Source organism: Ascidia mentula, chromosome 1 (assembly GCF_947561715.1).
Source record: "Ascidia mentula chromosome 1, kaAscMent1.1, whole genome shotgun sequence".
Classification (NCBI taxonomy): domain Eukaryota; kingdom Metazoa; phylum Chordata; class Ascidiacea; order Phlebobranchia; family Ascidiidae; genus Ascidia; species Ascidia mentula.
The window spans coordinates 411,095-425,908 of NC_138566.1; the positions used below are offsets into that span (position 1 = coordinate 411,095).

At 36.9% G+C, this 14,814-nt stretch overlaps 2 protein-coding genes across 4 annotated transcripts in view; both read right to left on the reverse strand.

Moving 5' to 3' along the window:
* The window catches only part of LOC145914346 (contactin-3-like), a 41,708-nt gene that overhangs the window by 12,385 nt on the left and 14,509 nt on the right, over positions 1-14,814 (reverse strand). Inside the window, exons 25-27 of the mRNA XM_083002172.1 lie at positions 14,487-14,676; positions 14,324-14,420; positions 13,802-14,092 (exon numbers count right to left, since the gene is read on the reverse strand). Coding sequence (XP_082858298.1) covers positions 13,802-14,092; positions 14,324-14,420; positions 14,487-14,676 — 578 coding nt within the window. The remainder of the gene's footprint in view (positions 1-13,801; positions 14,093-14,323; positions 14,421-14,486; positions 14,677-14,814) is intronic.
* On the reverse strand, positions 3,097-8,340 carry LOC145904447 (contactin-1a-like). Of its 3 annotated transcripts, XM_082992374.1 has the most exons (7): positions 8,258-8,340; positions 7,137-7,427; positions 6,999-7,069; positions 6,718-6,879; positions 6,549-6,651; positions 6,199-6,367; positions 3,097-3,996 (listed from the first exon to the last, which is right to left on the reverse strand). In XM_082992374.1, exons 2-7 carry the CDS (start codon positions 7,399-7,401, stop codon positions 3,675-3,677), a joined length of 1,092 nt encoding a protein of 363 aa, XP_082848500.1. In that variant the 5' UTR covers positions 7,402-7,427; positions 8,258-8,340; the 3' UTR covers positions 3,097-3,674. The 3 variants fall into 3 exon arrangements, with proteins under 3 accessions (XP_082848500.1, XP_082848499.1, XP_082848501.1); XM_082992373.1 differs by lacking the exon at positions 8,258-8,340 and having other exon boundaries at positions 7,137-8,012; XM_082992375.1 differs by lacking the exon at positions 8,258-8,340 and having other exon boundaries at positions 3,919-3,996; positions 6,204-6,367; positions 7,137-8,012.

Below are 14,814 nucleotides of genomic sequence, written 5' to 3' on the forward strand. Positions count from 1 at the left end.
AAAATCCTTTGCAAGCACAGCCTGCTGCAGATCAACATTCATATCAAAACACAAAGTGCTTGAAAAGAAGTTTGTGGGTTTGTTTGTATCGGATGTTTAGTAGCCACCCGACTTCCACAAACAAATGTTCACAAGCACAAAAGTACAGCTGGTCAAATACTGGTTTAGAATATAACCAAAGAAGATGATGGCAAAATCATGCAACAACAACATAAAGTAAATTCTGTTTGCACCAAGTTCATCAGCACAAACAAAGTTGTTACCAATACAGGTTATGGTGAACTGGAATGCAACGTATTTCTCTTCCGTGTTTCTTATATATACCCTGGTGCTTACCATCATCATATGTATGTAGGGATGTGTAACTGGGCTACCATCAGTGGGAAGCATTTCACATGGCCAGTGTTTGTGGTCATTCATTTGTGGTAAAAGTTGTCCGAAGCGGGCAACATAATGAATGTGTTTTAAATAAGATTGCAGACAGGACTCTCCATTATTGGAAGTGTTTGCTATTTGATCACGTGACTGTTTGTACGAACCGAAATGTTAATTTCAAGGAATAAATTTTAGTTCGTATCGTCAGTGTTTTCGATGGTGTGTAAAACTGATGGCACCAGTCAAAAGGTTTATGACGACACAATCACCCCCACCTACGTCAATGATCCACAATAAACCTTTGTTGTGTAACTTTCACCTTCTGTTAGGGTTTGGACAAAACGACCATTTTATCCCTGATGGCTCACTCGACGACAGAACAATGTCACCATTGGTAATGTTTGCCCAGAATGGTTGAAACCGTATGTTGATGCATTGCAACCTTGGGTAATGACTGTCCAGAATCCTGGTTGCATCCCGGTTGTAATATCCGCACCCAGAACTACTTTTAACACCTTGAGTTGGATCAGTTGGCAAATTGTGAAAAAACTAAGATCGTTATAACACCATATGTTATCTGTGCATTTATCTATCAAGCATTAGGTTGATTAAGTGGTCTAATTTTTGAAAAACCTTTTGAAATCACATGTTGGTAACTTGTTTAACTTAGGAACAACTGTTAACGAATTTGCTCACAATTTTTAGAACAAAGAGACTGGCCCGTTGTTAACATTGTCATGTTTCATACGAAAAAACGTTTCGGCAAGAACTTTCAAACTGATGATGGCAAAAATTTTTGCCGAAACGTTTTTCAAACATGACAATGTTAACAATAGTATGAGCCAGTCACTTTGTTTAACTTTATTTAAATAATAATAAACCTTTCCACCCCATGCATACAAACAACTCAAAACATCTCTGCATCACTGAAATTATTGAAAATTAAAAACGCACTTCGATCAAACAAAGGCTTTTTTGTTTTAAATTTTATAAAACTTCTGGATTTGTCTCTGACTAAATCTTCAGATATGTCACCAAACAAATAAAATATTTTCTGTTTTTGGTTCCTTATATATTCCCCTCCCACACGTACCGAGTTTGTATCATCAGTTCAAACTCCATAAAAAGTCAACCTACTATCAATCTAAAACGTGTCAAATTGTTAGAACTGAAGAAGTTTTGTGGTTGTTATAATAAACCACATTACTGGCCCAGTGTTTTTATGAATAGTTGCATGACATTTGTGTCATATGTTGATGTTTTGTAATGCTGCGTGTTTCAACGTGCTTAGTGGCCAATGTTAATGTAGTTGAACTTCAACATCAGGTGTTGTTTAAACTGCTAGTTACACCTACATGGCCAAACACAACGCTCTACAATAAATCAACAATAATGTTTACGATGGAAATCGTGTTGCAACTCGACGCAATCTTCCTTTTTTACTATTTTGCTTTCGACACCACTGACACGTCCCTGACAAGTTCCTGACACACCCCCGACACGCCTCCTGATGATTGGAATGACGTCACAACAGCTCATTATTATTATTATTTTTTTTTGACCACACCGGGATTTGAACCCAGGATGTCCTGGGCACGAAACCCGATCAGGTTATTAGCATGCAAGTTCCACCGAACTTCGTTTCTCTACCCCCACCTAACGGCAGAAACATACAAGGTTTCAAAAAACGCCAAGTTCTCCAATAACCGTGAACATTAAACTTGTATAGACACATGTTAAAACTACTGAGGATGTTTAATCAGGAACCATTACGCACATGTCCTGACTCCAACCTTAGGTTTATTGCATCTGTTCACAATCCCTGCCAACCAGACCAGATTTTCCAACACATAAATTATAACAAAACATGTAGACTTGCGATGACGTAAATTACGCACTGTCATCTGTATAATTGTTATTATATCTGGTATAGTATATATGTATAAGATGTGTTACACAATGTGATATTTAAAATCCCGAACGTTTGAGCGCTGTTTACTATTTTCCCTCGCCTAAAATCTCGGACATATCAGGGGAATTCCCTACCACATATCTCAACACTATCATAGGATCGCATTCACCCGCACTTGAAGGTGATGAGTTGCCACCGGTCGCACCAAACAATAATCAGCAACCCAACCTCATTATAACCGTTCACAAACACAAACCTACATCAGGTTTAAACCACGATGAATAAAATCAGCAACTCGTCATGCATAAAAAAATCAAACTTGTAATAAAGATAGAAATAATCTGGAGTCATGCCAGTTTGTTGCAAATACAAGATTTCAGTATTAGTGGAATGTTTGTGGAAGTGATGGCACCATCTTACTTTACAATAGATTTTCACTTGTTAAAAAACCTGCTCTGTCACCTAGCGACAGATGTCATTTGAAGTCAATTTAGAGAGGAATTAATTTTAATGCAAGTTAACGAGACATATAATAAACATATAAGTTTTAGGTAACTGCAGTGAATCATGCAACATTCAAAGTAATAAAGTCCTGTTTCGCATGAGTAGTTATCGTGTGTCGATTCAACCATTGGCCATACTTTAAATTATTTCAATACAGACTGTTTGAATTACTCGGCAACTTGATATTTCGATTGTTCGGTCTGTATGACGCAACAAAGCTGAAACTAACTTGTATTTTTATTTATTATCAAGTTAGGAATGATTCCACAAGCTATAACACAATACCAGCACAAGAGAAACACGGCGAAAAAAGGCAATTAATCCGCATAAGTGCAAATATAGAAAATTAGGCTTCTTCTTTATACCTCAGCAACAACGCATGTATACAACCCTTATTCATTGGTAATTGCTTTGTTATGCATGTGAAATAAGATGGGTATTCCCCGTAGACGAAGTTTATTTAAATAAAAACACAATTATGCGGGTTAAAGGTTACCGATTGCTTGTATTGCGGGTTCAACAGAATAAAAGCAGCAAAAAATTAATGGTAGTCGAACAATTCACAACAAGAAATAAACACAGCCGAGTAATTACAGGCGATATTGTTTCAAGTTCTGGTCTCAGCTTAGCTGTTGACCTTGATTTTGAATCCGCGTAAAACACGAAGGCACGACATTATGACGTAATAAAGGACAGTTGCGTTGCAACCGGTATGAACAAAAATCATAGACAGCATATACATAGACTTGATAAAGCTAGAGAAACGTTGATACAAATGAAAATTCTGCAAGGTCGCACACTCTGCCATAACAACGTCCAAATTTCAATGTTTTGTTAAACGTGTTTTGTGTTTTATTTTCATACACTTTAACATTCTTTTGATTTACTTTAATTTTTTACTTAAAAGCGTGGGGGATTGAAGATTTGGAAATGACAATGACAATGAGTTTTCCTTCAATGAAGGCGTAGTTTGGTCGAAAGTTAGATATGCGATTCTTCTCTTTCGTTGATAAGTCTTACCAGACCTGGTCAGTGGATCAGTCAAGGGATTTCTTGCCATGTCAATTGTTACCTTTGCATCAGAAAGCGGACATACCACATTTAGACTTTGTATCAAAGGTTGATGTTCATGGTAAGGGTAAATGTCGGTTGAACCACTTGAGCCATCAAGCTCTTGCATGACGTCATCTTGGCAGTCGGATATCCTGGATTTACAAACTCTATTAATTTAAACCACCACATAATAAGTTGTAATTATTAAAACAACATAGCTCTATTCGCAAACATATGTGGTATAATTATAGATGTCAGGCGCACCCTAAAGACCGATTGTTTTGTTTTTCGGTGACCCAAGTTACATGCTTGCAAAAATATTCGAAAATAAGAAAACATGGTATCCTTTGATGTGGCGTCAGTGTTCACCAATGTACCGACATCCCTAGCACTTTTATGGCAGGCTTTAAAAAAGACGACTATCTCGAGGATAGAACGCTTTTATCCCAGGAAGACATTGCAAAAGAAGGACTTTTTTACGTTTCTTGTTAGAATATTGTCAACAAGTTTTCCCATATCCGTTGTAGTTGTCAAGAGAAATAAGTTGCCACTTCTGGTCAAGCATTCGGTGACATTCGGATACAAAGTTGCCTTTGATGTGTTAATGACACAGAACATGTACTTTCAGGAGTAAACAACAACAACTTGTTGGAAATGTTGTGCATCCAGAAGTGTGTTTATGCCCCAATCACGTGATATCACAACCAGTGTTGCGTGTCCTTTTTATTTATGTGCCACTAAATGTTTTTGTGTGGTTTACGTTCGATGAAGTCGTGCTGTATGGCAGACCAAACTTTGGAAGAATAAAACACGTAAATTTATACCAGGAGATCAATCCTGTTCAAATTGTGGAATGCCTGGCAGCAAAATTAGCACAATCTAAGTATAGACGAAACAATGATACAGGCTGGCAAAAATTTCTAGAATTATTTTTGGAGCAGAATCTTTCAATCTTTAAAAATGTTTTATAATTTTATTGTCGATGAAAAAACAATAAACAACACCGGATCGGTGAACCAAGCCACCCTGGTAGGCTGTCGATCGATACCGTATCTGTAGTAGCTGAGTAAAACTTTTAAATCAATCTTTCAGACAGCTCTTTTAAAGATGTTTTTATTTTTGTCAGAAAAATATATTTCGCCCTGAAAAGGGCATCATCAGTTTCTGCAAAGTGTACAAAACAACGTAAAATAACGAAGTAGAAGTCTGCCACATTAAGGAAAGTACCTTGATAAAAATTAAAAAACTTAAAAAAATTAAAAATTAGATAATGCAAATGAAAACCTGGATATGTAAGAAAAGAACTAGTAACTGACTGCCAGTATAATTCCAACAAAAAATATGTCGCCCAAAACCTGACAAAACTCGCGAGCAAGTCCAACATCTAAATGTACACGTCACACGATATACGACGCCAAAAAATGCAACGAACCGTAAAGAGGAAAAAACACTACAAAGAAGGGAACACGAGGTTCGAACTTGACAATATTGTCCGCCTAAAGGCTCAAAAGTTCGAACCTCGTGTTCCCTTCTTTGTAGTGTTTTTTCCGGTGTTTCTAAAATGCACAATGTCGCTAATGTCGCTAATGCCCCGTTTTGTGAATGATGCTGCTAATGCCCGCTTATGTGGCTAATGCCGCTAATGTCGCTAATGCCGCTAATGCCCGCTTATGTGGCTAATGCCGCTTATGTGGCTAATGCCCGCTAATGCCCGCTAATGTAGCTAATGCCGCTAATGCCCGCTTATGGAGCTAATGGCGCTTTAACATTAGCTACATTAGCGGCATTAGCGCCATTAGCTACATTAGCGCCATTAGCTCCACAAGCGGGCATTAGCGGCATTAGCTACATTAGCGGGCATTAGCGGCATTAGCGGCATTAGCGGCATTAGCGGCATTAGCGGCATTAGCTGCCTTAGCGGCATTGTGCATTTTAGAAACACCCTGTTTTTTCCTCTTTACGGTTCGTTGCATTTTTTGGCGTCGTATATCGTGTGACGTGTACATTTAGATGTTGGACTTGCTCGCGAGTTTTGTCAGGTTTTGGGCGACATATTTTTTGTTGGAATTATACTGGCAGTCAGTTACTAGTTCTTTTCTTACATATCCAGGTTTTTATTTGCATTATCTAATTTTTAATTTTTTTAATTTTTATCAAGGTACTTTCCTTAATGTGGCAGACTTCTACTTCGTTATTTTACGCTGTTTTATACACTTTGCAGAAACTGATGATGCCCTTTTCAGGGCGAAATATATTTTTCTGACAAAAATAAAAACATCTTTAAAAGAGCTGTCTGAAAGATTGATTTAAAAGTTTTACTCAGCTACTATAATTTTATTGTAATTTGTTTTTACCTTACGTCGCAATGTTGGTCTTTGTAGGAGGGGACTTTTTGGGAGGGGTCGTTTTGGGAGAGGTCTTTTTGTTGTTTTAATTTCCACCACAAAACAACAACTAATACAGCAGACAGAATACTGAACACCGAAGTTATTGTAATCAAGGAAGTTGAACTTTCATTGCCTCCTGTAAATACAGTGACAGATCAAACAATACTTAACTTGTGATTAAAATTAACTGTTGGTTATATTGAAAGGATAAACCTGCATTGCTTACCTACATTGCTTAAAAACCAACTGTTTAAATTACCGTAGTTTTCGATACAAAGACATCACATACCATAATATAAATAAATCATAATTCATACCTTGTATATGAATCATCACTGGTTTACTATATGGTCCTTTACCAGCTAAGTTTGCAACTCTCATTTTCACCCAACAATATCTGTTGACATTTGAAACATCGACCTTGAATACAAAGTAAAATTAAAATAATAAAATCATTTAAAATCAAGAATTGTTAATGTCGTGCACCTTGAAGACAGTTTGTGTTGCATGAAAATCAAGTTCAGTTTTTTTAATCCAAGAACTTCCACTAGGTGGTGTTGGAGTATCATTACCATTGTAAGAATTCTCCTCGTGTAAAAATATTTCATAACTCATAGTTTTTGCTCCAAAATATTTGTTTGGAAAAACCTGATCGTAAATGAAGGAAAGTCTAGTTATGCATTGAAAATTTGCAGCAAACATAAACATTAGAGGCTCCCACAACATGAGATAAAGTATTGGATAGAAATGAAAAAATAAATATTTACCTCCCAAGTAACAATTACATCACTAGAGTTGTTGACATTAACTGATATCACTGTTGGTTCCAACACAGGGGCTAAAACATATAATTATTACTTCGAGCAGCAATTCGTTTGAGCATGAACATTTAAAATAACAATTACCCCCAGTAAGTGTCAAACTTCTTTCACTTTGATCACTGGCCTCACTTTTTCCCATCTTGTTCCATGCATAAACACGATATGAGTAATAATTATATGGAAGTAAGTTTTCAACTGTGCATGATGTTGTGTTTGTAAAACAAGCTTGACTCCATTCTGTGTCATATTCTCCTTTCTTTTCAGCTTCATAACTAGTTATGGAGGCTTCATTTGATTTAGGTTCGACCCATGTAACAAGTTGAGAGTTGGACGATGAATACATCACCATCACGTTGTTTGGTGCATCAGGTGGGGCTGGAACAAGAATATGCCCACATTTAACAAATTGTTTAGGCAACAAAGTAGGGAATTATTAGTAACGTTTTCACTGCAAACAATTTTAGACAATATTATATCAGTGGACACATGAGTTTATACTTCAGGTAGAAATGCCTAGTTCTAATTAAACAAACAACATATTTGTATAAACTTTATGGTTGCCAGGCCATTGTTACATTGATTTATTACCAATGTAAGCATAAAAAATGAATTACCAATGACATACGTGTATTAACAAAAGCTAGCCTATATTAATTTTTAATACACTGGCTCTTGTGCTTTTCCAGATAATAAAATTGATGGGAAATCTTTGAGTGCAGTTGGGAAGCTGGATGTTTACAACTATTTTTGCCAGAAGAGCCGTTCTCGTCAACCCTTGCAGTTTTGCAGTGTCCATGTCATTTTATGTATCTCGTTAATTTTTACGTGCGCAGTAACTTGCAGAGCATGCAAAATATAAGTGACTTAATTCTTATTTGTGCATTATTTTGATTGCTGAGCCCAAACAAGGCAGGAATTTAAGTACCAAAATTATTTATTGGGTATACGTAAAATAACCCAAAATAGTAATATGGTTCTTTATACCAAAAGAAAAAGTTTTGGGGTTCTCAACGAAAGTACCCAAAACTCGAGGTCATATCTACCCAAGTTTGTTTAAAGACCCCCAACAAACTTCATTCACCCAAAAAAGATTTGGTAAAAACGACACGACTGAACAAATTTTGACACTTATAACACAACTAAACGTATACCCTTTGCTTTTATATTAATACTAGTTTAGTGCTGACCCCTTTCAAGTCACTTACCTATACATAATGCCTTACTCTATCCTCTTAATTCAGTTTATTTAATTTAGAGTATTGTTAAAGTTTTTCACGCTGAAAAAAAGTTTGAAAACCGATAAAACAATGAGGGGGAATCACCGTTCGTCGTAGGATCTCAGTATTTCTGAATATTTTCCACGCATGAGGAGATAGGCGTGTGTTTATTCAACCATGAATCAATATGTTCACCTACCTAGGGTCGCACACGTATTAAATGATCTTTATTATAATTACAACTGTTACAATCCGGATTCATTTAAACTTAAACTGATTTTAAACTTTGCTGTGCGTTGTGATCCTAAAGAACTTCAAACCCTGCTCTAACTTCTGCTCAAGCCACTGTCTGATCGTTCATCGAACAAGGTTGCTTTTTATATGTTCATCCCTGGACCCCCTGTGCAACAAACTTCTTCAAAAGCGAGCTGAAGGAGACAAAGTTGCGCCGGGCTACTCTGTTTGCACATAACACCATCTTACACTCTGTGTTCAATTGTGTGGACACTGTTCCTACATGAGTGCCTACAATCAATATTTGCTTCGAGTTCCGTTGTGCCTGATATCCAAATATGGGAAACACGTGGATGTAACAAATGTTCGGTCCTTGTGTAAAGTTTCTCAGTGAACTTTCAATTGGGATTTTTGTGACCAAACACACATATCTCCTAATCAATTGATGTTTGATGCTTATTTTTTTCTTTTATATCCTGGGACTTGTAAAGCGTGATGTGTTACTAAGCAACCATGAAGAACGCATTTCAACTGCAACGATTTTCAATAAACCAGCAATCTACTTACTTTGGTTTATGTTCAGTTATTTTTTGTTTTAAAGAAGTTGACCAGGGGTTCTATAATATAACTTAACCAACGATGCGGAAAGTTAAGGCGAACACAATCCCCAGTAACATGACGTAGACAGTTTAATCACGTGACATGTTGTGTAGTGAGGAGTGGGGGACGGTAGCGATTAACATCCCTGTCTTTCATTGTTCGACACGAACTGCGGGAAACATATTCGATGTTTAATCCACGTTCAACCACACCGAGAGCTCGGGTGCAAAACAAACAACAATTAATCTCGTGACTCCGAACCCCAATCATGTTGAAACGTGATTTGTGCGAACAAAGGTGGAGTTTACTTGTGGGCTGCAAACTTTGTGCGGGAACTTTACCTACTTGTTCCAAGAAGTTGTGAATGAAGTGTATTTGTTTAATGTTTTCATGATGGCAACTCTCCAATGGTACGAGGTTATTCACCTGATACTAGACACGCCCATGAACCACCCACTGATTCGTAAGAACACAAACAGACGTAACCTCAGTAACAATCTGTTTGAACGAAACTTGGTGCAAAGTGTTGCACAAAGTGATCAAAATGAAGTTTGTGGGTTTGTTTGTATCGGACGTTTAGTAGCCGCCCGGGGCAATACAAATGTTCACAAACACAAAAGTACAGCTGGTCTAATAATGATTTAAAAAATATAACTAAAGAAGACGAAGGCGAAATCATGGAACAACACAAAGCAAACTTTGTTGCACCAAATTCATCAGCACAGACGAAGTTGTTACCAGCACAGGTTATGGTGAACTACAATGCATCGTATACTTCTTTTATATCCTGGTTTTTACCACCACCATATGTATGTAGGGATGTGGAACTGGATTATCACCATTGGAAAGCATTTCACATGGTCAGTGTTTCCTGGTGATTTTTGTGGTAAAAAGATGCCCGGCAATTAAATGAGGCAGACCTGGTGTCTCCAATATTGATTCACGCAGGCATTGTTTGCTATCTGATCACGTGACCGTTTGCACAAACAAAAATGATAATTTAAACTTTACGACAGAGGAATAAAAGCTGCACTGATGAGACCTTTTAGGTCGAAACAGTGGCCATCTGTCTGCAGCTTACACAATTCATATTATTGGCTCCACATTGCTTATCGAATAAATTTTAGTTTGTATCGTCAGTGTTTCGCTGGTGTGTAAAACCAATGACTCTATTTAAAAAGGTTTATGACGACACAATCACCCTCCACCCAGGGCAATGACCCCAATAAACCTTTGTTGCGTAACTTTCACTCTTCGTTGCGTAACTTTCACTCTTCGTTGCGTAACTTTCACTCTTCGTTGCGTAACTTTCACTCTTCGTTGCGTAACTTTCACTCTTCGTTGCGTAACTTTCACCCTCCGTTAGGGTTTGGACAAAACGACCATTTATATTTTATCCCTGATGGCTCACCCGACGACAGAACAATGTTACCTTGGGTTAATAATTGCCCAGAAATCTGGTAAGTTTGCTCGGTCGTAATATCCGCACCGAGAACTGGTTTTAACACCTTGTGTCGTAACAGTTGGCAATTTGTGATGGACACTATATGTTATTCGGACATTTATCTATCAAACATTGGGCTGAATAACTATTCTGTTTCAAAAAAACTTATGACATCACATGTTGGTAACTTGTTCAACTTTATTTAAATAATAAAAACCCCGAGCAAGGAAACAACTTAAACCATCTTTGCATCACTCAAATTATTGAAACTTAAAACGCACTTTGATCAAAAAAACGGTTTTTTGTTTTTAAATTTAAGAAACTTTTGATATTTTCATTGTTTTATTTTTTATTCCCCTTCCACACGTACCGAGTTTGTATCATCAGTTCAAACTCCATAAAAAGTCAACCTACTATCAATCTAACACGCGTAAAATTGTTAAAACTGAGGAAGTTTTGTGGTTGTTACAATAAACCACATTACTGGCCTAGTGATTTTTATATATAGTTGACATTTGTGTCATATGTTGATGTTTTGCAATGCTGCGTGCTTAGCAACTTCGACATCAGGCATTGTTTAAACTGCTTGTTACACCTACATGGCCAAACACAACGTCCTAAAAAACGCCCTGACGGATTTTTCCTTTTTTACTTTCCACACCCCCGACACGCCCCCTGATGATTGGGATGACGTCACAACAGCTCATTAGCATACAAGTTCCATCGAACTTCGTTTGTCTACCCCCACCTAACGGCAGCTACATACAAGGTTTCAAAAAACGCAAAGTTTTTCAATAACACGTTTCCCGACTTCAACCTTAGGTTTATCAAATCTGTTCACAATCCCTGCCAACCAGACCAGACCAGACTCCGACACATAAATTACAATACAAAAAACAAGAATTGCGATAACGTAAATTATGCATGGTCATCTGTACAATTGTCAGTATATCTGGTATAGTATATCGGTATAAGGTGTGTTACACAATGAGAGATTTTAAATCCGGACGTTTAAGCGTTGTTTATTATTTTCTCTCACCTAAAATCTTGGACATATCAGGGGAAATCCCTTTCATAGGATTGCATTCATCCGCTCTTGAAGGTGATTGGTTGCCGTCGGTCGCACCGAATAATCGTCAACAACTCATCACTTTATAACTGTTTACAAACCTACATTAGGTTTAGACCACGACCTATAATCAGCAACTCATCATGAATTAAAACAAACTTGTAATAAAGATATAAATAATCTGAAGTCATGCCTGTTGGCTGCACTTACAAGATTTCAGTCAGTATTAGTGCAATTTTTGTGGAAGTGACGTCACCATCTTACTTTACAATTTTTTTTGGTTTCGCAGAAAATAACCTAAGGTCAACAAAGCACTTGTTTATAAAACCTGCACTGCCACCTAGCGACAGATTTCATTCAGAGTCGATTTAGAAAGGAATCAATTTCAATGCAACTTACCGAGACATATAATAAACAAACAAATTTTAGTGGTTATCGTGCGTCATGTAAAAAAAACGTAGAATTTGCAAATATTAAAACAAAAAATAATTTACAGGCGAAAAAAATATAAACGCATTTCGGCTTAGCAACAGTCTATGCATCGGTGCATCACTGGTTGCTTTGTTACGTTTGTGGTTTAAGATGGGTATTTCCCACAGGCGTGACTTATTCAGATACAGATATGTGGAGTAAAGGTTACCAACTGCTGGTAAACAACTTCCACGTGTTCAAGACCTCAGCGATGAACGCATTTGTAAGTTGAGTGGCCATGATACCAAAGCAAGTGCAGTAATTTGATGATTGGCAATACTAGTAATGCAATGACATAATGTAACCATATATGGAAGATAGTACCCGACATATATGACTGTCATACAATACATTGTTACCTATTCGCTGGAGGTTTGTCTGGATTGAATGTGAAAGTGTGTTGCGACAAAAACACACAACAAGTTGTTATATACTGCCGGATATTACGCGCATTGTTATTTATCATTGACACATCCACTGTTATGAATGTGAAGCGTTTCAAGAAAGTTTGGCAATGATCCAACTCTTTCTCCAGCAATTGGGTTTTATCGGAGGCAACTTCGTGTCCAAATCGAAAGTTTGGACAACACAGCCTTGATGGCGTCTTTCGATGTGACGTTGGGGTGATAGTCTTTTTTTAACGTCATGTATGATGCAGAAACAGTCCCACAAACAACAAATTATGGGGCTTGGTAGACAAATGTTCACATCTTCTTGGACACACCAACGGTACGACCACGTCTACCAGTGGTTTTAGTGTGTTGGCCGCACACTCTGAAACCCCAGTAGTGTCGAAGACCTCGGTGGACACGGATTTTCTTCATTCGTTCCAGATCCTCGCGGAGCTTGTTATCGAGCTGTTTAGACAAGACCTGACTGAACTTGCCGTCGCGGACATCCTTTTGTCGATTGAGAAAAAATAAACGCAAAAATACCTCCTATGTGAATACTTTTGCAAAAATTGTACAAATAAGACACAACTATAATGAATAAGAACAGACTTTAGGCAGCGAAAAGGCAGCAATAAACAAAGCAGGCATTATTAACTTCAATCCTTTTTACAAGAGTAGTTTACATGGCAACCGACAGAAGTAGAATCAGAATTATGATGATTAAACGCCAGACTGCAATGCAAGCAGTCTGTTTTACGGTAAATATTAAAATCTTATTGATCTATTGCGAATAATTGTGGTATCATTATAGACGTTTTTGAAATATGGATGCAAGCTGGTAAATCATAATTTTATGGATTATTTATTTGTGAATAACTTGAATTTCTTGTGGTTTTGTGGCAATTTTTTTTTTCCTTTTGCCAAATTTTTAAAGCTATCACCACAAAAAGTACAACAACAAAAGGCAAAATAAAGAGCGCCACAAAAGCAGTATCTGTGGCAGTCAACCTTTCATTGCTTCCTGTAAATACAGAGACAGATCAAACATTACTTCAGTAATTGGAATTAACAGTTGTGTATCGTTAAGAGAAAAGTTACCTGCATTGCTTCAAAACCAACCATGGAAATTAGTGTAGTTAAGTACACAAATACATCACATACCATGATATAAATAGATCATGTGTTCATACCTTCTATATGAACAATAACTGGTTTATTATATGGTCCTTTACCAGCTAAGTTGGTAACTGTAGGTGCTGATACAGGAGCTGAAAAATTTAGGTCTTAAGTCAGTTTATAATTGTAAAAATAGTTGCATTTACCTCCAGTCATGGTAATGTTCCATTCAGTTTCTGTACTGGTTTCACTTTTTCCAATCTTGTTCCGTGCATAAACACGATATGAGTAATAATTATATGGAAGTAAGTTTTCAACTGTGCATAATGTTGTGTTTGTAGAACAAGCTTGACTCCATTCTGTGTCATATTCTCCTTTCTTTTCAGCTTCATAACTAGTTATGGAGGCTCCATTTGATTTAGGTTCGTTCCATGTAACAAGTTGAGAGTTGGACGATGATAATATTATCTTCACATTGTTTGGTGCATCAGGTGGGGCTGGAACAAGAGTATGCCCACATTTAACAAATTGTTTAGGCAACAAAGTAGGGAATTATTAGTAACGTTTTCACTGCAAACAATTTTAGACAATATTATATCAGTGGACACATGAGTTTTATACTTCACATAGAAATACATGGTTCTTTTAAATTTACATAAACTTTATGGTTGCCAGGCCATTGTCACATTGGTTTATTACCAATGTAAACATAAAAAAATCCTAATTACCAAGAACATCCAAATATATTTGTTTACAATCAGTTGAAACTTCAGTAGTTGCACAACATTCATATTCCCCAATTTGTTCACTTCCAACATCGCGTAGCTTAAAGTAAATAATTAAAAACATCAGAAGCAGCAAAATCCACGAAATCATTTAAATAAAACCTACTTCCAAAACTCCACCAGTAGCTTTGTAGTGAGAATCAATATTGCTGATTATTTTATTATTTTGTTTCCAGCTCCATGAAACTTCCAATTTTGGGTCATGTTTTTCAAAACATTCAAGTTCAACTGCATCCCCAGCTTCAACAGTTTCTTCAACTGATCGTGATGCCTTGTTGTACTCGTTGCCTCCAACTCTACTTTACATCAACTGCTAATTATTTGATTATACTGGATAAGAAAATTACTTTCGCTTCAGGCTGTATTTTAAACTTAAACTGATGATTTCTTTTTCGCAAAGTGAGTTTTCACAACGATTCGCCAATGCAATTATT